General features: G+C 38.2%; 1 protein-coding gene across 2 annotated transcripts in view; it reads right to left on the bottom strand.

Moving 5' to 3' along the window:
* LOC139936651 (von Willebrand factor A domain-containing protein 3B-like) overlaps positions 1-25710 on the bottom strand; it is a 79314-nt gene that overhangs the window by 37017 nt on the left and 16587 nt on the right. For both annotated transcript variants that reach the window (XM_071931507.1, XM_071931508.1), the window contains exons 10-20: positions 24676-24814; positions 22635-22865; positions 20938-21281; positions 19393-19649; positions 18338-18451; positions 17128-17182; positions 15994-16150; positions 13992-14161; positions 12532-12988; positions 7444-7615; positions 3328-3455 (exon numbers count right to left, since the gene is read on the bottom strand). In XM_071931507.1, the coding sequence (XP_071787608.1) occupies positions 3328-3455; positions 7444-7615; positions 12532-12988; positions 13992-14161; positions 15994-16150; positions 17128-17182; positions 18338-18451; positions 19393-19649; positions 20938-21281; positions 22635-22865; positions 24676-24814 (2224 nt within the window). The remainder of the gene's footprint in view (positions 1-3327; positions 3456-7443; positions 7616-12531; positions 12989-13991; positions 14162-15993; positions 16151-17127; positions 17183-18337; positions 18452-19392; positions 19650-20937; positions 21282-22634; positions 22866-24675; positions 24815-25710) is intronic.

The following is a 25710-nucleotide window of genomic DNA, read 5'->3' as shown; positions in this document are numbered from 1 at the left end:
TCTATGCTTCTCCTCATTGAACCCAAGTCTCGACACTCATGGGGTGACAGGTCTTTTTCTTCAGCCGCGCCACGCATCTGGAACTCTCTACCACTTAATCTTCGATCTTGTCTTTGTACCGCAAAATTCAAGTTTCTTCTCAAAACTTATCTTATGTCACAGGTTTTCAATGACTAATTTTGTTGTGTGTGTTTTTCTTTGTGTTGTGTTTTGTTTGTGTTTTGTTTTTAGTTTTACTGCGCCTTGAACACCCAGCAGGGTGGATATGTGGGCATTACAAGTCTTATTATTATTATTATTAATTAGCTGTTTCGTAGCGAAGCGCAGCGAAACAGCTCTTGTTTTTGTTAAAGTTTTTTTTATTATTATTATTATTTTTATTTTTTTTATTTGTCATCTTCAGAAAAATTTCATATAAGTGCTGATTTGCAATGTTCCCAAAGAGCAATTGCAATGAAATTTTCAGGGATGAAAGGTATTGGTGCAATGATCATTGCGAAACAAGGATGTCATTATGACATAATCAGAAGTCACGTGACGTCATCTTAAAGGTGTTGTATTTTAAATGTTTGAAAATTTATAACAAATCAGCCACAAGAGACCGTAGGTTTCTGTTTGCGGGATTGGGGAGGAATAAATAAGGTCTTCATTTTGTTTCGTGTGCGTGACCTCATATGACCTCTACTTCCGGTCGAAACCGGAAGTGGCCCTCTAATTCAAAATTGGCAAAAGATATGAAGTTGCTTTGAACGATGTTTGTGCGTGGCAAGGGTGGGCAGTTCAAAAAAATACCAATGACGTCACAAAATGCAACGGCGCCCTCTAGCGGCAGGTTGAAAACTCGTCAAAATGGACTTTTTGAAGATGTGTGTGGTGAAAGTTTTTGTAATCACTTCAAATTTTACACACATGTTAACTGTCAGGCAGCCATCATATGTGTGAAGTTTCAGATCAATGACGTCATTGGGGGTCACGTGACGCGGCCTTAAAGGTGCACTTTTTGAACTAATATAACTCCCGAAGTAATTATGCGATTATGTTGAAACTTGGTAGGTTGTTGGATATTGACAAGTTCTTGTGAATTGTGAAACGACGTCATGATGACGTCATCACATAATTTTTTATGATTTTTTAAATTTTTGCACCTTTTAGTCATAAATTGCTATCTGAACTTGGTATAATCAAAAATTTTTAAATAGGCTGGACTGTCATAACTGCTTTGATGCAAAGAGAATTTCAAATTGAGAGGGACAATTTGAAAATTTTATTAACGAAACAGCTCTGCATTTGTGCACAAATGCAATCATGTCTAGTTTGACTTGTTTTGCACACTTTTTCTTTATAACAAAGTGTTGTTGCTTTTTTTAGAATTGTCTCCTTTAAATCAGCAGCGGTTTAGTCCAGGCAGGATGCAGTGATTCTTAAATTCAATTTCCATAACCACATAACTTCAAAGTGAAATGATTCTCAAAATACTGTTACTGTCGAAACCTGCTGTAGGCTTCTAACAAAGTAAGTTTGTAATGCCACTAATTTGAGGAGTGTTACCAAACATATACCTTCCCTTTCTGAAAGACAAATTTACCTCTGGATATTTTTACAATTCCCAGAAAAAATTAGATTTCGTACCACTCTCTGTAACATGCCTTGTAAAAAAAAGTTTCCCTTTTTAAAATACAAACAGTTTTTGTTTGATTTGATGAAAGGGTATCTCTAGATTTCTGATTTGTAAAGGCCACTTCAGCCTCAAAATAGAAAGCAAACAATGGCCAGTTGGTGTTTATCTTGCAATTTGAAGAAAAAGTATCTCTGGCCTAGTTTTTCTTTTTAAATGAGTTGTTCTCAACTTTAAATTCCCCACACATGTCAAGCTGGCAGCCAAACCACTCTACCCTCTCAGACATCAGTTAAGTGCCAAGTATCAAATTCCATAATGGAAAAAAAAAAAAAAATCCTACTTTCAATTCTTCAGGTCAGAAATATCGTGGACCAAAGAGCATTCCCTCCTAGAACAAGTAAACCAACGCCAACTGTTTAAAACACACTCTGTCTCGCCACTGCACAAATGTCAAACTTCTTTGGATTAGGCGCTCGGGGAAGAAGGTACATATTGACACTTTACCCGGTGCAGCTTTTTTTCTTTTTCTTTCCATCTACGGCCATATTTCCTATAGATGGTTCTTTGCAGAAGTATTTAACGGAGTGGCGATAAAAGCTGTGTACAATAGCGGGCCCACTGTCCGCCCCCCCAAAACCATCAATAGCCAATCAATAGGGCAGCAACTGTAACACGACTCTCTTAACAAAATACAAGCTCAACGCACTCTGAGTGTTGACGTGGTTTGGCGGGACGTCATCTTTGGGAGTGGACTTTCAGAGGGGATTGTTGCGATTGTACGCAGGCAATCACCTCAGCGTACAAACAACCATCAAAAGCAGTTCCTATTTTGGACTCTGGACGACCAACTTACAGGAAGTCCTGATATTTTTCTCTTTCCTCCTCAGGGAGGATTTCCTTGTTGTCGGTGGACAGTACAAAAGCAGTTTTTACCCTCTGCATATATCTTTTGTTGCATAAAAGGGCAGCAACATTGCGGCCCCGTATAATGGTTTCAGGGTAGTCTATATACTCTATAGAAAATGAAATGACATTACTCCATCTGTAATATACACCTCGGGTCAAACTCTCACAGGTCTGTTAACAATTTCTGTTTAGTGCAGAAATTCTATACGAAACATTTAAGGTGTTTCCGGGGAGACCCACAGAGAAAAACACTGGATTGAGATTGACCATTCAATTACAAACTCAACTTTCCAGGATATAATAGGGTCCGAGATAATTAGCAATCTGCGCAACTTTGCACTTTGCATACCTGAGGGGGTGAAAAATACGGCTAACAAAAACACGTTTTCTGGAACAACCCTGCGGCCTGAACCGAAATAAACCGATTGATCAATCCAAATTGTCCCCGTCGAATTGGTTTTCGGTAACCCCTGAGTTAAAGTACCAATTAAAATAAAAAACTAAAATTTGACCGAAAGGTTTCCCACGCAGTCTGTTTGACTCTACAGTCACTCTGAAATGAGATGAACTTTTTGCACTTTTTGTTGACAGACTCTGAACCAATATGAAGAAAAAATTTGCAGAAAGGTTTATTTCTTACAAAAAGGAAAAATTGCCCTGCATTGCTGTTTATATTTAAAACACAAGTCAAACAACATAATCTCAGCTCAAACTTTCAAGAAAACAAAGACTTGGCTGTTCAAATGAAATGTTTCATAGTTTTTGAAGTATAAAATTATTCTAAAAATGATTGTGAATCTTACCCTCAACAAAGGAGATGGTCTGGCACCCTGAGTCTCAATTACAAAACGACTTGGGATGACTTCTTTACTATTATCAGATGAGAAGCGGATCTCAACATGGCGGGCATCCGTTGTCTTTACTACTGTACCTGGTATCAAAAACAAAGCATCAAAATAAATTCATTTAATAGATATTATTTTTGCATCGGGGATAAAGAACACCATTTGTTTTTACCCCTAAACTGGTGTTTGTTACACCGATGTGTGTTAATCATTGTATACATGTACTCGGTACTTTCCCAAGTTCTGTGACAGAAAACCACAGGCAAATCACTTGGATGGGATTGGAACCCACGACCTTTGCATTGCAGCAGCAGATGTCTTACCACTAGACCGCAGAGCTAGCCGAGTCTAGAGGCAGTTCAATTCCTATATGTTAGCAGTGGGTACTGTGACGATTTGATAGATGGTCGTTTTGCATCGGGATAAAGAACATAATTTGTTTTTACCCATCCCTCTGATGTGAGCAAGCACTGTACACTCGGTACTTTCCAGAGTTTTGTGAAACAAAATCCCAAGGAAAACAACTGAGTTGGGATTTGAACCCACAACCTTTTCATTGCAAAGCGACATCTGTTCTAGAAACGCTAAAGTCCTGGGTTTGAATCTCGCCCGAGTGATTTACCTGAGGATTTTTTCCCTCAGAATTCTAAAAAGTACCGAGAACTCACTGCTAATCAATGTTGGTAAACACAAATTATAAAATAACTCATCATACACTATGCTTATAAATTGCCTTTAAAAAAACTTGTAACGGCCATTCCTGTCATACTCTTATATCACCATCCAAATCCCATCCATGTGTTAGCCAGAGGGGTGCCTGGGTGTTTAATTTTCACACCGTGTTATATCTGTCACTTACATTTCATTGTATTGAAAGTGAACAATTTGGAAACCCAGTTTTTTTTATTTCCAGCAAATGTCAGACGCCCTTTCATCAAACCCTGGCTGAAACCTGGATCCCATCACCTTTAATGTGTGTCATTTATAAATGAAAAGAACAAACACCTTCAAAATAATAATAATAATAACGAAAACTTATAGACGATGTGACCTCTGACGTCACACGAAAACCATGACATGAATCGCACGCACACCGCCGGGCAAAACCTTTGTGTTTTGGCAGCCAGCTAGAAAGTGTACGCAATCTTACAACGACTACGCAACTCAGTGCCCGGCGAAACATGACGTATATAGTGTTTTGTCAACAGAGGGCGGTTTGAATGTAAACATAGGTCACATCGTCTATATAGCGCCAAAGTCCGCCTAATAGACGCTCAAAGCGCTTCACAGAGAAACAATTTAAAAAGCAAAGGATAAAAAACACTAATCTAAGTAATTAATCATTAACAAACCTAAGAAATTCAAAAACAGCAATACAATTATACAAAAACACTAAAAAGTCCATCCCCCAAACCTGGACCAGCCAGTAGCAGTTCTAAGCAAACAAATAACAATATTGAGTAAACTTAAACTTAAACCGAATAGTAACCAAAACCTGGAAGGCAGTAAACTTTCCTACACCACAGGTGCACCATGAAATAATCCTCTCCCCCCCCCCCTCCTCTTTAAATTCTACAGCATGCTTCGTGCAAGAATAACCACACAGTTCCAGCTCCTTCACCCCATTCATCAAAGACCCTGATGCATTTCTCAACCCCTCCCCCCCCCCACCCTTTCCATCCCTGTCTACTATTCACAATAGTGCACTTCGTCATTGCCCACTTCCCATACACGTCACACGCCACCTCCAAATGCAGGTCATTAGTCAATAAAAGTGCAGCAAAGCCCAAACTACTCAACATGTTTGCTCAACTCATCTCTTCCCATCCCAGGAAATTTTATCCTCACTACTTTATTTCCCCTCACCCCTTTACCAAACCTTAAAGGGTCTGCAGCCGATTTCACGAAACTTTACACAACTGCGTAAGTCCACTTGCACAACGTTTATGGCGCAACTTACACCATAAGCATTGCGCAAGTGGACTTACACAGTTGCGTAAAGTTTCGTGAAATCGGCCCATGGACACAATTGGTTATTACTCAAAATAATTAATTAGCATAAAAACTAACTTGGTATTGAGCAATGGAGAGCTGTTAAAATTATAAAGAACATTGAGAGAAACGGCTCCCTCTGAAGTAATTGAGTTTTCGAGAAAGAGGTAATTATTTTCTCACTCAAAAATTCAAAGAAGCCTTAAAGACAGTGGACACTATTGGTAATTGTCAAAGACTAGTCTTCACAGTTGGTGTATCTCAACATATGCATAAAATAACAAACCTGTGAAAATTTGAGCTTAATTGGTCGTTGAAGTTGCGAGATATTAGTGGAAGAAAAAACACCCTTGTCACACGAGGTTGTGTGCTCAGATGCTTGATTTCGGGACCTCAAATTTTGAATCTGACATCTCGAAATCAAATTCGTTGAAAGTTACTTCTTTCTCGAAAACTACGTTACTTCAGAGGGAACCGTTTTTCACAATGTTTTATACTATCAACCTCTCCCCATTACTCGTTACCAAGTAAGGTTTTATGCTAATAATTATTTTGAGTAATTACCAATAGTGTCCACTGCCTTTAACAGGCATCTGAAAGCACAAGGGTGTTGTTATTTCTTCATTGTTCTCATGTAAATTTGATAACTAATTGAGTCCAAATTTGCACTGATTTTTTATTTTATTTTATGCACAAATAGATGTTGGGATTCACCAAGTGAGAAAACTGGTCTTTGATATTTACCAAAGGTGTACTGTGCCTTTAAAGAATATTTCCAGGGCAAGATACAGAAGAACACAGAAGATTTTTCAATCTCTCTACAGAGTCCGTTTTTTGGGTTGCCAATCATCAACACGTCCCAATACTCCCTCTACAGGTTAAATATTAATGGTTCCCGCACAGAGGCAGGATGCTCCCAAGGCATTAAAACACACCTGGGTTTTAAACAAGGACTCCACATGTCAAAGGTACACAGTGCTTTTTGTAATAGCTGTCAATGGTGGGACCCAGTTCCATTAAGACGTATTTACACCGTAATTATACCTGAAAGATTTGCTTTCAAGCATGGGGGAAGTTCCACAACGTTTTCTTTGCTATCACTTGTTTTCTTTGCTATCACTCGTTGTTCTTTGCCATTCAGAGCATGTGTAGTGACTGATGAAATAACCTGGGGCCCTTACATGACAAAAATTCCCAAGTATTGCAGTGTTTAAAGTAACGGCACATGGCTGCAGTGTGATAAAATGTCTCATTGTAGTTGCTGAACAATTACTATCCGCATTTATCTCAAGAAGCACAAATTTTTTTTCCATTTTTTACTGTCAGCAACAACAGAGTATAAACTTAAAGGCAGTGGACACTGTTGGTAATTACTCAAAATAATTATTAACATAAAACCTTACTTGGTAACAAGTAATGGGGAGAGATTGGTAGTATAAAACACTGTGAGAAAAGGCTCTCTCTGAAGTGGCGTAGTTTTCGAGAAAGAAGTAATTTTCCACGGATTTGATTTCGAGACCTCAAGTTTAGAACTTGAGGTCCCGAAATCAAGCATCAAAAAGCACACAACTTTGTATGACAAGGGTGTTTTTTCTTTCATTATTATCTCGCAACTTCGACAACTGATTGAGCTCAAATTTTCACAGGTTTATTTTATGCGTAATGTTGAGATACTCCAACTGTGAAGGCGTCTTTGACAATTACCAATAGTGTCCACTGCCTTTAAAGGGAAGCGTTGTGGTTGGACTGGGGGCTATGGACTATAAATGTTTGTTATGAAATGAATAAGTTTTGAATTAAATAACAAATTTTAAGTATACCTTAAAATCGAGTGGTTTACCTTTTACATTTTGTGGAGAAACATTTGGTTCTACACGAGGGCGGTGTAGCGGATTGTGCAAATTTTACAAAGTAGTAAAAAGAAAACCAGACAGTTTCAAGGTATATTTGTGTGGATTATTTTATTCGACTTTGGAAACATCTTTCCAAAAGTAAAACATTACTTTCTTCCTCAAAAACGACCCACAAATTCATGAGATTCAATAAGTAAACTGTAATATCAGAGTATAAGGATAAACTTACCTGGGTAAAATAGCCCATTCACGCTACTTCTGGCGATGACCTTTGACCTGACAGCTAATCTAACTTTGAATTGTTGCCCAATCTTCGACGATGTCGTTCTCGTTGGTGATTTGTGCTTCTGTTTTGCCTTTGTGCTTGATCCACCTTTCACGACCACTTTAGGTTTTATGATCTGTAATCAGACAGATAGGCTCATGTTACTGTTACAGATACTGAACAAATTTATTCAATTGTTCCAATTTTAGAATCAAATTAAAAAGTGGTTTAGCGGTGGGCAACAACAAAGGAAAACTTGACACAAATCCAGAAGAAACTCTGTCTTCAAAGATAAGTTTCAGGATTTGATGCTTCTCGCTCAGAATTTGTTTTTTCTTTCCAGATCGTGCCGAACCATTTCAATAAATCGAAGGTGGAAATTGTTGTAAATCATGAAGGAATGGTTTAAAATAAACCAAAGGTGATAGAGTGTCGACTTTTGGCTTTTGCTGAAAGGTCTTTTGAGTAGGCTACAACCACTTTTTAATTTGAATAATCACAGGAACAAAAGTTTTGTTGCATATTTGGGGATTTATTGCCACAAAACAAAGCACAAAAACACAAACAAATCTAGTATTTTGAACATAATTTAAAACATAAATAAAGTTATTGCAACTTTTTACAAAAGAAAACCTTGTGAGAAACATAAACATGAAAATTCAGCCAAAGATTTATATCAAATCAGAAATGAATTTCTGCCTACAATGTTCTGCATACCATGCAAAAAGATTAACAGCCCAAATTCCACATAGTTTTAGACTGCTATCTAGCTCGTTTTTGCTTAGTTTCAAAATTGCCGATATTGTTTAAACTGATTACAAAATAGTTATTATCTACTGATAACATCTGATACAAATATTCTATATTTTTTTTTTTTTTTAAACATCATCATAGTGTGAATACTAGGTGGGCAAAATATCTACAACGATGGTATTTCGATAAGTTTAATACAGTCAGCTTACTTTGAAGTTATGCGATGTTATTTAAAAAAGAAAATACAAACTTTACATCATTGTGCTGAAGCGATAAAAATATTGCATAGAAATTGAAATGAAAAATGAAGAAGAACAAACATTAACACTAATGCTGAGAAAAAAAAATGTTAAAATGCTGCCTCAAAATGTAGATTATTGCAAAAAAGACTGAAGCTTTGCCAAACAGAATGAAAGCCTCTTTAGTGTTAAAGGAACACGTTGCCTTGGATCGGACGAGTTGGTCTATTAAAAGCGTTTGAAACCGTTTGTTATAAAATGCATATGGTTAGAAAGATGTTTTAAAAGTAGAATATAATGATCCACACAAGTATCACTCGAAACTGCACGGTTTTCCTTTTACGTCGCGAACTATCACGGTCGGCCATTTATGGGAGTCAAAATTTTGACTCCCATAAATGGCCGACCGTGTTAGTCGACAGGGTAAAAAGAAAACCACGCAATTTCGAGGCATATATGTGTAGATCATTGTATTCTACTTTTACAATATCTTTCTAACCATATAAATTTTACAACAAACGGTTACAGAACGATTTTCAAAGACCAACTCGACCGATCCAAGGCAACGTTTTCCTTTAAGACAAAAATGTACATTACCACCACACTATATTTATCTGAAAAACTCTTAATTATTGCGCAGTTCACCACTTTAAAAAAAAATGCTCTAAGAAAACTTACGATATTAATACTCTATAACACATAAAACTTTGCTGGAACCTAAAAAGTTACTTTTTAATAAGATTAAACATATTGAAAAAGAAAAAAGCTTCTGTTAAAAGTTCCAATTTACTGAAGACCCATTATATATTAATCCTTTACAAACAGTCATCACTGTGTTGTTTAACACCTCCATCTTGAAAAATGTACTTTCCTTAAAGGAACACGTTGCCTTGGATCTGTCGAGTTGGTCTTTGAAAATCGTTCTGTAACCGTTTGTTATAAAATGTATATGGTTAGAAAGATATTGTAAAAGTAGAATACGATGATCTACACAAATATGCCTCGAAATTGCACGGTTTTCTTTTTTACCCTGTCGACTAACACGGTCGACCATTTATGGGAGTCAAAATTTTGACTCCCATAAATGGCCGACCGTGATAGTTCGCGACGTAAAAGGAAAATCATGCAATTTCGAGTGATACTTGTGTGGATCATTATATTCTACTTTTAAAACATCTTTCTAACCATATGCATTTCATAACAAACAGTTTCAAACGCTTTTAATAGACCAACTCGTCCGATCCAAGGCAACGTGTTCCTTTAAGGCTAAAGCCACCTGCCTGGAAGCAAGTTATCTGTTAAGACTTCAGTGAAAATATTCTGTCCACCCTATCTCAAAACAGCTTATTTGAATTCTTCAGTCACAAAGACTTCAAATTCTTCTGAGGAGACGTCAAGTTGACTCTCAGTTTTTATAAAAAAGTAGACAACCCGTTGCAGGCACCTGGCTGTCTAACTCAAGATAATATTCAAAATCCAAAAAGGATTAAGTGTGACTTCATTAATGCAGGTATAGTCTCATGGTAGATTCATTTCGTTCGTTTAATGATCCAGAACGATCGCTAACCGCTTTGCTAAAGACCTTCCAAGAAAACCTCTAAAGGAATTAGTTTTCAGCAATTCATCAATTTGCGGCATATGCTTTTCCTTCAAGTTTATTGCATTTATATTATGTGTTTAACTTCTGTTGGTCATTCACGCGACAAACCAAGTCACTTCATTTTAATATAGATGAGTCCCTATGTAACTGCTATGTTTCACCCTCCTTTTACATGGAGTTTATAAGTCAACCAAGCACAAAGCAGACAGTCCAGCGAAAATGGCTCTATATTTACATTCCAATGTCAAATAGCTATTCTCTTAGTTGGAATTTGCCTTATTATTTAAACACTCGTTAATGTTAATGATGATTTTTTGCATACAATGAGTCCTTGTGACGTTCCTTGTCTCTACCTGCTGTTGACCCATTTACAAAATAGAAAACATGGTGAATTGAACATATTTATAAACGTATCTGAATTGCTTTGATTGTTTAGATCCATTTGAAAGACTGGGTCAACTTTTTGTACACAACTTATGCCAATGACAATTGTTTTTATACAACGTGTCGCTGCGACGTTCCTTGTTTCTACCTGCTGTTGACCCATTTACAAAAGAGAAAGCATGGTGAATTGAACGTATTTATAAACGTATCTGAATTTATTTGATCGTTTTATGATCCATTTGAAAGACGAGGTCAACTTTTTTTACACAACTTATGTTAATGACAATTGTTTTTATACGTGTCGCTGCGACGTTCCTTGTTTCTACCTGCTGTTGACCCATTTACAAAAGAGAAAGCATGGTGAATTGAACGTATTTATAAACGTATCTGAATTGCTTTGATTGTTTAGATCCATTTGAAAGACTGGGTCAACTTTTTGTACACACCTTATGCCAATGACAATTGTTTTTATACAGCGTGTCGCTGCGACGTTCCTTGTTTCTACCTGCTGTTGACCCATTTACAAAAGAGAAAGCATGGTGAATTGAACGTATTTATAAACGTATCTGAATTGCTTTGATTGTTTAGGATCCATTTGAAAGACTGGGTCAACTTTTTGTACACAACTTATGCCAATGACAATTGTTTTTATACAACGTGTCGCTGCGACGTTCCTTGTTTCTACCTGCTGTTGACCCATTCACAAAATAGAAAGCATGGTGAATTGAACATATTTATAAACGTATCTGAATTGCTTTGATCGTTTAGGATCCATTTGAAAGACTGGGTCAACTTTTTGTACACAACTTATGCCAATGACAATTGTTTTTATACAACGTGTCGCTGCGACGTTCCTTGTTTCTACCTGCTGTTGACCCATTTACAAAAGAGAAAGCATGGTGAATTGAACGTGTTTATAAACGTATCTGAATTTATTTGATCGTTTTATGATCCATTTGAAAGGCGAGGTCAACTTTTTTTACACAACTTATGTTAATGACAATTGTTTTTATACGTGTCGCTGCGACGTTCCTTGTTTCTACCTGCTGTTGATCCATTTACAAAAGAGAAAGCATGGTGAATTGAACGTATTTATAAACGTATCTGAATTGCTTTGATTGTTTAGGATCCATTTGAAAGACTGGGTCAACTTTTTTTACACAACTTATGTTAATGACAATTGTTTTTATACAATGTGCCTTCTTGATGTCCTTGGATTACATAACCTGAGAAAGATTTCATGCAAAAATATTTCTCAGGTTGAAATGTTTAAAAATCCCTCTCTCTCAAACCACGTTCCTTTGAAAGGAATTGTTTCTTAACATATAAAAAAAAACAGCTGCAGTGCTTCCTACCAAGTAAGTTTTTATGGTCACTAATTTTTGGAGTATTTATGGTCAAAGGTATATCCTCCCTGATGCTAAATCAATAATGCACTAATTTTCGTAAGTAATTACCGACAGTATACCCTCCCTCTTAAGGCTGGTTTATAGTCGGTCACGTGATGGAAATCTTGACACGCAATCCTAAAAAAAACAGTTTATAGTCATCGCTGAGGCCTAAAGCTTTGTCTTTTTATGATTGAGCGGCAAGATTTCCATCAGCCGACCATCGCACGACCATCGCACGACCATCGCACGACCATCGCGCGACCATCGCGCGACCGACTATATCTTGGCCTTTAGTAGGAAGAAAACCACACCTGTTAGTACATGCTCCTTTAAAATTAAACAAAAAACGATTATCATTACCTTCAACATTACCTCAATGTGAAATGTTTTTCAAAATGCTTGACACTATTAAAAGCTGCAGTAGGCTTCTAACGAATAGTTTTTATTGCTGTTAGTTTTAAAAGTGATAACCAACCGTACCCCTTCTCTTTAAAACATACAACCATGACCCCAACCAGGGTTGCGTTTAGGCGGCCGTAACCAATAACTGTTTTGGTCACTGGCCAGTTGGCCAGATGGCAAGTTCAACTGTAACAGCTATTGGTTACGACCGCCAAAACGCATCCCAAATGAGACATTTTTTATTTCAAATGATTAAGTCCCTCATGCGTGTTTCATAATCTACCTCATGATCACTGGAGTAATCGTCTCCATCTTCATCAGTGTCTTCTCGTACATTCCTCAGCTCCTCCTCCTCATCCTCGTCCTCCTCATTCCCACTAGACTCTCCTCCATCTTCAGACCTCCTACTATCATCATCTTCATCTTCACTCCGCTCGCTCTTACTCCGCTCTGACGTATCCTCGTAGGACACCTTGCGTCTGGATGGCTTGATGTATTCCTTCCTTGGGGTTGGTTCCTCATCCCCAAGACTCCTCGCAGTAGATGCTCCAGATTCTGATATCTTCTGACGCACTGCTCTTTGGATGGCATGACTGTGTCTCAGGTATCTGTTGCCCGTCTCGATCTCGTCCTCCAGGAGGATAATGTCCTTTTGAGAGATCGGCCAACCGAGCCGGTCCAACACGTCCAAGCAGTCTTTACGATTGTCAAGGAAGGAGATTGGTCCATGAGAGTCAAATCTGAAAGTTCAAACGCAAGAGTTGAACATTTTTCAACAAAAAGAATATCACCGCTTTTTTCAGCTGCAATACTTTGAGTTGGAACTGAATACTACTGATCACTTTTATTTATTTTGCTCCATTTTATTTCATTTACTCTGGTTGTGAAGCCAAGGACTCTCAGAAAAGTGAACTTAATCACTGTACTAGCCAAGAACCCAATGGAAAGAATACAAGGAAGGAAATTTCAGTATTAGATGTAGGAGGAAAACCATCAAGAATTAATCGGGATTACACAATAATCCAAGAAAAATGGGAGACTTGAAACATAAATTCCAATATCCTCTGTCCCTTTCTGCACAGGAGAAATGAATCGTTTCATGGCGAGCACATATAAACATTAACCGACCAAACCAAAAGAGGACATTTTGAAACTGTGTGGAAATGTATTAAATGTCTACAGTTTATAAAAAAGATCTTGCATCAAAGAAGTGCCTGACGCAAAAAATATTGTGCACATTATGTTTCAAAAATGGCCTGATATTTTGACCCTACAGTAGCGGAGTCTATCTCAAATTCTGCTAAGACCCTGCTTAGGTCGAAACGTCAGGCCATTAACTATTTTTTTGCATTTATACCATAGGTCCTTTTGGTTGGTAAGCAGTTTGCAACACCTAATTCCATTTTCTCAAAAATATTGTCTGACGTCAAAGTGATAAAGAGACTTACTGCTCCTGTTCCTCTGGTTGTGAAGCCAAGGACTCTCAGAAAAGCAAACTAGCCAAGTCTCAGGAGACGAAAGTTATTTTAGCATCTACAACGTATATATCAGTACTGGTATTAATGCAAATCTTCTGAAAACATCGCTTTTTTACTTTTTCCTTAAAAACTTGACGACTAATGAAGCCGAAACTTCTTCAGATAAATTGTATTACATACATCTTCATTCACAGTGAGTGGGGATTCATGTCATGGCCAAACAATTGATATACAGAAGGTATCAAAACCCTTTAAAGTGACTTACTGCTCCTGCTCCTCTGGTGTTAAAGCTTCCCATACGATCCTATTAAGTCTTCTTGTGTATTTCTGAATAGCCTCTTGCAGTTTCTCATCATAGGACTCTAGATCGATACCAGTAGGATTGACTAGACTGATCTCTTGTCTGTTGTCTGTTACGTGGGCTAAAGGTAGAATCTGTAGGAAGAACAAAATAGTAAACTCTTTATAGGGTAGATCAAACTTTTTTTTAATATTTCACAATCAGCCCGGAATTACACCAAGGCCACGCTCTCAAGGAGGTTTTGGTCTCTGCTGCCCTGAGCCCAATAGACCCTCCCCATGAAATATGTAAATTGCACATAGCGCGTGCGCACTAACGTTTTGGTTGGCAAAATGAGGGAACATCGCGCTGTTTTGTACACGGCTAATGGGTGCGTGACGCAGACGCGATTGCGCGACGCAGACGCGCGATTGCGCGTCTGCTTAGTGCACAACTCTATGGCGTTTGCCAACCAACAGGGTCTGTACGCATGCGTGAATGTAATTAGCATATTTCATGGGAAGGGTCCATTTCATGGCTCTGCTTACCGCTGAATTGTGTGTTTACGATCACCATTCTCCACTTGCAGGGCAAGCACACAATTTTTGCGCTAGCTGTTAAAGCGAAAGAATGCCTAGTAATGTGAAGTACGCAAGCTCACAAGCCAAAATTCCCTACCAACCTGTGAAATACCCTTTCCGTAGCATTTGCTTTGTTTGCTTTGTCCTGTTTTGCACCTGTCTGTACATTTTTGCTGTAAATTTAGTTCTGTTCAGAAGTCCTCTATGTTCTTTGTTAAGGCGTTTTTATACAAGACTTGGTATTTTGAATATGCCTCCATTTTTGCCTCTATTTCGTTGTGTCTCATAAAAAATTTCAGCAGCTCTGTATACATCTTTGTTCAATATACCTTTTTAAAGGAACACGTTGCCTGGGATCGGACGAGTTGGTCTATAAAAAGCATTTGAAAACGTTTGTTATGAAATGCATATGGGTAGAAAGATGTTGTAAAAGTAGAATACAATGATCCACACAAACATGCCTCAAAATTGCGTGGTTTTCCTTCTACCTCGTCGACTAACACGGTCGGCCATTTATGGGAGTAAAAAATTTGACTCCCATAAATGGCCGACCGTGTTAGTCGACGAGGTAAAAAGAAAACCACGCAATTTCGAGGCATATTTGTGTAGATCATTGTATTCTACTTTTACAACATCTTTCTACCCATATACATTTTACAACAAACGGTAACAGAACGCTTTTCAAAGACCAACTCGACCGATCCAAGGCAACGTGTTTCTTCAATAGTACTAGTATGTATATTTTGCATTATAGAAGTAAATGTCAAAGTGATTTGAAACTTGAATTGAATTTATGGGATTTGAGACATTGCATGGTGAGGTATTAATATATATTTTGTTTACGGTAACACCATGTGTGTATTTACTTGCCAGGTAGAGTTTGTTCTTAGAGAACTGTCTTTCTATATTCTACTACCACTGGGTAGATAGTTCGGGGGTTCGGGAGACTTCTCAGTTCTGAAAAGAACTGTCCTGCATATTAACTACTACCCAGGCGGATGGTATAGAAAATAGGCTGGGACTACTACTTTAGCTTAATATAGGACTGAATTAACCGTACTACCGCGGAGTGTGTCTACTTGCTAGGTAGATTATGTTCTTTTGAGAACTTGTCTTGTTTTATACTCTACTACATGTACGAGTAGGTTTTTCAGAATTCAGGAGACTTTTTAGTTCTGAAAAGAACTTTCCTGCTTTTGTGGTAGTAGAATATAAAGTAAGACAAGTTCTCAAAAGAACATAATCTACCAAGCAAGTAGGTACACACATGGTACTCATGCCAACCAAATATATGTTCAATTGAATTGATGCTCCACCAAACAAATGCTCCAGCAATCAAATGACAAGGATCTGATTGTGCGTGATTTAAAACCAAATAGTAACAACTAGTCCTAGTGACAACTTACATCATTGAAGACCTGTGAGATGACGTGCTTGTCTAGGATCGGGACATACTTGGAGCGTTGTTTCACGGCAGTCTTACCAAGGGCATCATAGATAGTCAGTTTACAAGCTTTCAGACCATGTTTCTGTAACCAACGTTTTGATGACATCGTCTTGGGACTGAAAAAGAAGGAGGGGGGAATCATTTTTTACTCAACAATCACTGGAATTATAAAAGACTGGTGGCACTAATGTCTAATGGGAGTTGTTTAAATGATGCCATTTAGCTGAGAGGGTTTGACACTGTTTAGATAATAACTGATCATGATAACAACTAGATCTTATAAAGCACATTCATAAATACCTCAGACAGTTTCGCTATTCCTATTGGTGGAGAGCACGTCACGTGGGTGTGTATAAACCTTTGTTTATGACCAGTAAAAAGTGTTGAAACATGGGCGTGTTACGCGAGCTTGCACCTGTGCTTATAAGACAGTTTCTTCATTCCTATTGGTCGAGAGCAACGGGCGGGACAGTTGTGCCACATCACCCGATACGCGCGACGCGCACAGCATTCCCTTAAAAGGAGTTGTTTAACCGAGGGCCTTGACTGGGCCTTACCATTTCATAGCTGGAGGGGTGTTGTGATCATTGAACAATGATTATTTATTTGTATTTATTTTACTTTTTGACCAAAAGTGTTTATGTTTTTTGACCGAAAAGGTATTTATGAATGGGAATCAAAGTGTGTTGAATCGGTTTTCAACTAATGGTTTAAACCCGCCGAGGCCTGGTTCTTGATAATTTACCTCGACTTTGTCTCGGTAAAGTTATCAAGAACCAGGCCTCGTTGGGATTAAACCACTAGTTGAAAACCTCTTCACCACACATTGATTCCCTTATTTTACAACATGTAATTCAGGGTTCGATTTTAACACTGGACCACAGGCCCATGGCAAGTAGTTTACAAATCGAGCTAGCAAACTCAGGACCTGAAAAGTCCAAAAATGTTCAATTGAATAATAATACCTCACTGTGTAATATCCTAAATAAAACAAAATTAGGTTCAAAAGTTGGTATCCTCACTAAAAATGTAAAAAATTAATTTGCTTTCCCCCTCGTTTTTTTAGGAAGATCCAACTTGATAGTTAACTTACTCAACAATCTTCTTCTTTTTGGGTGATTTTGCCCTCTGCGACTCTTTTTCCATACCTGTTGATAAACAATAAAGAAAGTTAACTAAAAGTTGCATCCCCTTAACATGATCCCCTGGCTGCCACTTCCAAGGTTGTATCATAAACTTGGGTGTGATCCCTGGCAGTTTACAATTGCGTGGCTAATTCTGACTGGCACCCCAGAACAATATACTGACAACATAGGGAGGCCTCCAACATAGCACTATACAGCTCAGTTGGTGGAGCACCAGGATGTTAATCCAGAGATCATTGCATGGTTCAAAACCCACTCCAGTCAATGAACCCTTCCCATGAAAACATGCTAATTACATTAATGCATGCGTACAGACCCTGTTGGTTGGCAAACACCAAAGAGTTGTGCACTAAGCAGACGCGCAATCGCGTCTGCGTCACGCACCCATTAGCCGTGTACAAAACCCTCATTTTGCCAACCAAAACGTTAGTGCGCAAGCGCTATGTGCAATTTACATATTTCATGGGAAGGGTCTATTGTTGTTTGAACTCCAAATCAATAAAGAAAGAAAGTGCTCATGTACTATTTATACATTTCCAACTAAGAGCCTCCAAATTTGAATTTGAGCTAGGACAAACCTTTCGGTATAAAAACAAAAAATTAAGCAGTTGTTTCTGGATGATGTATATGCATGGACAACTTTTTTTTGCACTTTTGTACACATTGTACCCTCAGAAACACCAGAATAATAACACACCTGCACACACTTAAACTCAAGAGTAGAAATTTCTTTTTTCGCTGGGGTTCTTAAGTCATTTTCTATTCCAAACCTCTGTCCCTTTTTTATACTAAGGAGGACTACAAGAGATCGATAGGCTGCCACCATTGTTCATAATTTTATTCGGCATATGGGAGGCAAGTCCAAAATTCAAGCATACCATCTCAAATTTTCACAAAAAAAAGCATCTGAAAACGATATTCTCCAGAACAATATAATCCTGCCTCTAGGAACAGAAACATTTCAGAAAAACAAGGCCCAATTTCATAAAGCTATTAATCAGAAAATACCACTTGACAAATTCTTTTCTAAGCAAAAATTAAGTGGAGCACCATGTCACAAAAATGTTTTAACATTTTTGCTGGTAACCTGTCCCTGTTAAGCAATACTTTTCTGTACTTAGTGGTTAAAGTGACATTACTTGTTGTAATTGTTCTTACCATTAAGTGCCATATTGAACCTCTGTTGTTGTTTTTGAAGCATACTCCTCGTCTCTGGAACAACCCATCCATCCAGACTTCCTTTCAATCTTAACCAACTTGTCTTATTGTGATCTGAAGGAAACACAGTAAAAGAACATCATTATAGATATAAGATGGATTTGAAACTTTGGATGGTGGAAATATAACTAAGAGAGGTTTGTGGTAACACCGTGTGAAAATCTCTGGTTGTTGATTCTGAAAAAGAGTCCCTAACCACCGGTTCTTTTCAGAACCAACCCTTCTCAAAAAGAGATTTTCACATAGCATTATCGCAAACCTTTCTTAGTTAGATATAAGATGATGAAAGTGTTTCTAAAGTTTCTTGTAAGATTGCCCGCCCTAGGGCAAGACAGACGCCATTGAGACAAAAGACTAGACAAACATTGGACAGGACAGATGAGTACAATTACATGAGAACAACGAATAGCCAGCATTGTTTAAAGACACTGGACACTATTTGGTAATTGTCAAAGACCAGTATTCTCACTTGGTGTATCCAAACTTGGTAATTTGGGGCTCAATTTGTTATCAAACTTTATAATGAAAAAAAAAAAAAAACTTGTTATGTTTTGAATCCTGAGAAAGGCTTTCCAAGCCTGAAGTCTTTATAAGATTCAAATATTTTAGTGAGAAATTTCCTCTTTCTCAAAACTACTTTTCTTCAGTGGGAGTTGTTTGTCACAATTTTTTTACTATCAAAAGCTCAGCATTGCATATTACCAAGTAAGATTTTATGGCAATTCACATTTTGAGTATTTACCAAATGTGTCCAGGGGTCGATTTCACAAAGAGTTAGGACTTGTCTTACCTCGAGATAGGATGAGTAACTTGTCCTATTAATATTAAGGTCTGCATGCTACAGTGCAGGGTTGGGACTCGTCCTAAGTCCTAAGATTAGTCTTAAGTTAGGAAGAGTTTTGTGAAATCGACGGCAGTGCCATTACACAACAGAGATGTCTAAAAAAATAACTGAATTTCAAAATGGCAGTAATTTTTATTTGCACTTGACTTACATGTTACATTGGGTTTATTTTTCCTGGAGTTTGCCGAGACTGGACGTGGTGGATAGGTAGATGTCCTAGACCTCGGTTTGCACCTCTCATGAGTAGTTGAACTCATACTCAGTGATGACATCGGGCGTCGCACAGACGGGGTGTGGAATGCGTGGGCACTCATTGGTCTGGTGTTACGCGGTGGGGCGGGGCTTACCGAATCGCGGCTTAAGATCTGAGAGGCGGAACGTAGACCTGTAGCTGATGAAGGACGCTTACTGTGAAAAAAAATCAATTTCAAATAGAATCCCAAATTATCACAAAAGACACCTTGCATGTCATTATCTCATTAGAAAAGAAAAGTCACAGGGACAATGCGCCAAATTTTTGACCGAGTGAGGGCGCTCTCAATAGTATTTTTTATCACTTCTGGGGGTAAACGCAATAAGTCCTGCACAGTTTTACTCAGCGTTCTGTTACTTTAGTTGCGCCGTAGTTTGAAGTTGCTTTAGAAGTCTTATTGTCCATGATGGATTAGATGTCTTTGGTGGTAATGTGTTCCAGTGTTTAACTGTTTTGGGTATGAATGAATATCCCCTTGGAAGTGATTGAGAGCGCCCTCACAGTGTCCAAAATATGGCCCATTACAAACCGAGTGTATTTCACCGGTTAGCAGCGATTTTTTTCAAAGTAAGCTCAAGATAAGAAAAGTCCAGTGATTTTGAGTTTTTTCAAATCAAGATCTTTGTCTCAAAGGAATTATGTTCAAATGTTGAGTTTCAGTCTCACAAATGTTTTCAATCCTGCTCAGTATTACCCAAAACCAGAAGAGATAAACTTTGTCTTATTGTTTTGTTCAAATGAAACAGTTTAGATGATAAAACTGGTGCTCATTTTGGTTCTAGTCTCTTTTCATTTTGATTTTGGTCTAGTAGATAAAATCCTATTCCAGTAAAGATTAGGCATGATAGTGGGTCCTTGGAGGGGCTGACCTACATGTACACATGGCGTAATATACATTTCAGGCTATTTAATTGCAATTTTTCAGATTTTTTCAAAACGTATTCGGAAAACAGACTAACGTATGAAAAATAGAAGAATTAGAATTAGAATTAAAATTATTTATTCAGCCAACGTTAAAAAGTTAAAAACCTAAAACAGCGGAAATTGTAGTGTACCTCGCGCTCTCTAGATTTAACAATCACAAAATACATTTAAAAACATTACGAAGAAAATACAAAAATAAAAATATATACAAATATAATATAGTTATCATTAAAAGCATGAACAGCATGAGGATAAAAACTATCTATGAACCGCTTACTACCTTTAAAATGCTTAAGACGACAGTTAGAAGGGAGGAATCTGAAATAATCAGCTGCTGGGTGAAATTCGTCCCGCATTATAGACCTAGTGCGTTTACACATTCTGTCACAATAGATTGATTCAAGTGATGGCAGGCTAGCACCGATAATCCTAAATATTATATCTGACAGATTCTGAGCTACAAGTCCTGAAGTCTGATAGATTTGATTAAAATCCTCAAATTGGAGCCCGTATCTTTACCTAATTCCGTGATCACGTCCGCAACCAATATCGCCACTCCTAGAGTTCCCCCAGTCCAGCAGGGCACACTGAGCCCTCAGGTCGGCCAACTTCTTAATATCATCCTGCCCTTTCTTCATCTCTTCCTTCAGTAACCTCACATCTTCACTCTGGTACGGCTGAGGGCCCGCAGACTCCGTTGACACCCCTAAGAGATCGTCTGAGTAGTAGTGATAGCGCCCTCCGGAGTCTGACGCAAGATGCGCGAGAAAGTCATTGGCCTCGCGGTCGTTACAGTTGAATGAGATGGTGTGAATTGGAATGGCTTTCTGTAACTGCACTTGGGCTAGGATGGTTTTTGGTGGCTGTAATGGTATCAAGAAGAAAATGGAATGAATATATAGTTATACAAAAATTTAGATAAAAATAAAACCATCAAAAAAATATACATTTGCAATGATCTTTAAGGTTAGAGCACACTATAAATTGCAGTAACATTTTAGTGAGAGTGTCAAGCTCCACATTTTTGAATTAACTTGTTAGAAATGTCCATTAAAACTTCAGTAAAGATGTTCATTGCAGTAACTAAGAAATTTTCCAGTAGAAAACCATATGTGACACGTTGGCAGTCTGATGGAACCGTTAGTGGTGAGACGTCTCTGAACAATTTATGAGTTTGTTCTCCATTTTTCATCCATATTGAAATTGGTAAAATGAACATCTTTACTTTTTGTAATTTGTAAACCACTGTTAAATGGAGTTTGGTTTATTGGATGTGTCCATACTACATTTGCAGAGGGTATTGACTGATGCAGCAAGGGTTCTTGGAAATGTTAAGAAGTATATGAACACAACCTGAACTCTCACGTTTGGCCACTGGCTTCCAGTCCAAAGGAGGCTTGATTTTAAGATAATGACTTTAGTATACATGTACATATCACTTCGTGACCTAGCACCTGATTACATGAAGGATTTGCTCAGGATAAAACAGGGCAACTACCCGCTTCATTCTGGCTCCTCAAACCTCCTGGTTGTTCCTAGGTTCAGGACAGTACGCTATGGCCTTTTTACATTGGACCTGTTCTCTAGAATAAACTAACGATTCTATCTAGAGCATTGGTTCTCTGGAAACTTTCAAAACAGAACCGTGGACATTGCACTGTACACAAGCATACTGTGTCTTACTTCTTGTGACTAAAGTAAGTTATTTTGCCAGACAATAATCAAATGTATCTTGCAAATGGTTTAGTGCAGTCCCAGTTTCTAATGGCACTCATGGTATTTGCAGTTCAAGATTAAAGGGACACATTGCCTTGGAGCGGGCGCGTTGGTCTATAAACAGCGTTTGGAACTGTTTGTTATTAAATGCATATGGTTAGAAAGATGTTATAAAAGTAGAATAAAATGATCCACACAAAATATGCCTCAGTTTTCCTTTTACGTTGTGAACTAACACGGCACGCCATTTTGTGGAGTCAAAAACTTGACTCCATAAATAGGCCGACAGTATTAGTTCGCAAAGTAAAAGGAAAACCGTGCAATTTCGAGGCATATTTGTGTGGATCAGTATATCTTACTTTTAAAACATCTTTCTAACCATATAATGCATTTAATGTCAAACAGTTTCAATTGCTTTTCATAGACAAACTCCCCCGATCCAAGGCACAAGTCCGTTTAATAAAACCAAAGATATTGCTTTTTGGAATAACTTTACTCACATGATCCGGTCTACCATCAGTAAGCAGATACACAGCCTGTGTGTTGACATCACCCAATGCAGCCTTGAGAGCAGCTAATGTATTAGTGGATCCACTAATGGTCAGGTTTCGGACCCATTGCCATGCACTCTGTAAGCTATTCTCAGTCACTTCTACCATACGGTCTCTCCACGATGTACTGCGACTTCCGAACTTAACCAGGTTGAAGCGGGACTTATGACGAAGTTGTTCCTGAAGAGGAAGATAAATTCATCAAAACAAACTTGAGTCAAAATTGTTTAAATTCTTGTTTGATTCTCCCCAATAATTTCCTTTCCATGAATGATGTCAAAAAGAAAATCTACACAACAATATTTTATCAGGGCCCAATTTCATGGCTCTGCTTACCGCCAAATTTTATGCTTACGATCACCATTCTCTGCTTGCAGGGCAAGCGCCAAATTTCTGTGCTAGCTTTTTCAGCAATTAATGTCTAGTAACAAAGCGCTCCCTGCTTCCGCAAGCGCCAATTATTTGCTTACAGTAAGCAGAGTCAGACTGATAAAATTGGGCCCTGATCAATATTCCTAACTTTGGAACAAAGTTAACAAAGAGCAAACAAAATTTGAGTATTTCAATGGGATACCAAAGCGATAGCATAGTGCTGATTATCATTGTTTTAAGACAGCTTTTTGAAAATTTTGAATGAGACCCATTTATGTCCCACCTTGTAATGCAGTGCATGTAGCAGCTACTGCCAGAAACCCCTTCTCTTTTAGAGAAGTTTAACTGGGTTCTTTTGCATGCTTTATACACAACACACAAAACCAACAGCCTTATATCCCATCTGAAGTGTCTTCCCAGGAAAAAATTCCCATTGAATCCAATTGAGTCCCATTGATATTTTGTATGGAATTCAATGGGATCCCATTGTTTTAATAGGATTCAATGGGATTCAATTGGGTTCAATGGGATCCCCTGTCGATCCCATTGGTCCCATTGAATATGTCCCAAATTCCATACCAATCCCATGGAATCCCACTGAGTCCCATTGATATTTTGAACGGGATTCGATGGGATCCCATTGTTTTAATGGGATTCAATGGGATTCCCTGTCGATCCCATTGAATCCCATTGAATATGTCCCAAATTCCATACCAATCCCATAGAATCCCATTGAGTCCCATTGATATTTTGTATGGAATTTAATGGGATCCCATTGTTTTAATGGGATTCAATGTGGTTCAATGGGATCCCCTGTCAATCCCACTGAATCCCATTGAATATGTCCCATATTCCATACCAATCCCATAGAATCCCACTGAGTCCCATTGATATTTAGAATGGGATTCAATGGGATCCCATTGTTTTAATGGGATTCAATGGGATTCAATTGGGTTCAATGGGATCCCCTGTCGATCCCATTGAACATGTCCCATATTCCATACCAATCCCATTGAATCCCACTGAGTCCCATTGATATTTTGAATGGGATTCAATGGAATCCCATTGTTTGAATGGGATTCAACGGGATCCCATTGTTTGAATGGGATTCAACGGGATCCCATTGTTTGAATGGGATTCAATGGGATCCCACTGTTTTAATGGGATTCAATGGGATCCCATTGTTTTAATGGGATTCAATGGGATTCAATGTGGTTCAATGGGATCCCCTGTCGATCCCATTGAACATGTCCCATATTCCATACCAATCCCATGGAATCCCATTGAGTCCCATTGATTTTTTGTATGGGATTCAATGGGATCCCATTGTTTTAATAGGATTCAATGTGGTTCAATGGGATCCCCTGTCAATCCCATTGGATCCCATTGAATATGTCCCAAATTTCACACCAATCCCATTGAATCCCATTAATCCCATTCAAATTTTCAATCGGATCCCATGAAATCCCATTGATTTTTTTCATAAAATGGGAATTTTGTATATGAATGCAAGCTCATAAAAACAACTTGATAAAATCAACAAAGAAATACACAAGAGAAAACATTCTTAGAAGCATTTTTGTAAAATGCTTTTAACCCCAAACATATCTCTACAAACCTGCATCAGTTTGAAAAGTTTCTCTTTAACGAGTCCCAGATGATTCTCCATAGAGTTTGACGTATCAATCAGAATATAGACTTCATTCTCGATGATGGTTCCGAATAATTCTCTACTACCTTGTTGCAGCCAGTCCACTCTAAATACAAAACAAACATACAATGTCAAAGGTTACTCACAATCCAACTAAGTTTTGAGCAGTAGAATTTGAAACTTGCATGGTGGAGTATAATCAGGTGAGGTTTGCAGTAAATAAATAATATAATACTATCGAAGTCTTATATAGCGCACGTTTCTACCAAACAAGGTACCAAGGCGCTGAGTATATACAAACTTTCAGAAAGATAGGTAATTGCAGTGATGAATTCCGAGACCCAATTATTTAGCACCTTATAAGGGTTTACAAGGTGCTACAGCGCATACAGCAGCCACAGCCAGGAACACCGGGGCGAACCCCTTCTCTTTTCGATAAGTGCACTGGGTTCTTTTACATGCGTTACACAGCACATGGGACCAACGGCTTTACGTCCCATCCGAAGGACGAAGCAATGGTTAAGTGTCTTTCTTAAGGACACAAGTGTCACGGCTGGGGATTCGAACTCACACTCTGCTGATCAGAAACACCAGAGTTTGAATTCGGTGCTCTTAACCGCTCGGCCAGAACACTTCAACAGTAGCACCATGTGTAAATCTCTTCTGAGTAGTGTTGGTTCTAGTAGTGTTGGTTCTGAAGAGAACAAGTGGTTGACAACTCAATGTTTTGATCAGTATGCTCGGACTTTCTTCAAGAGGATGCTGACCAAAACATACAAAATATGTCGTCAGCTCAGTGCTATAAGTTCCTTAACTGCAGTTTCACATTCGTAATGATTAAGAAATTCATGAGACACCCTTCATAACAGTCTTAATTTCTTTTTACTTCAAAGAATAATTGCTTTAGAGTGAAGAGGCAGCTTCCTGTTAAGCCTGGTTCATACTTTCAGTGAATGCGAATGTGATACAAATTTTTACGCCACAAGTTTGCACTGAATAATT

This window comes from Asterias amurensis, chromosome 4 (genome assembly GCF_032118995.1).
Source record: "Asterias amurensis chromosome 4, ASM3211899v1".
NCBI classification, from domain to species: domain Eukaryota; kingdom Metazoa; phylum Echinodermata; class Asteroidea; order Forcipulatida; family Asteriidae; genus Asterias; species Asterias amurensis.
Note: the sequence above shows the minus strand (reverse complement) of the source record. Positions and strands in the feature narration are given on the sequence as shown.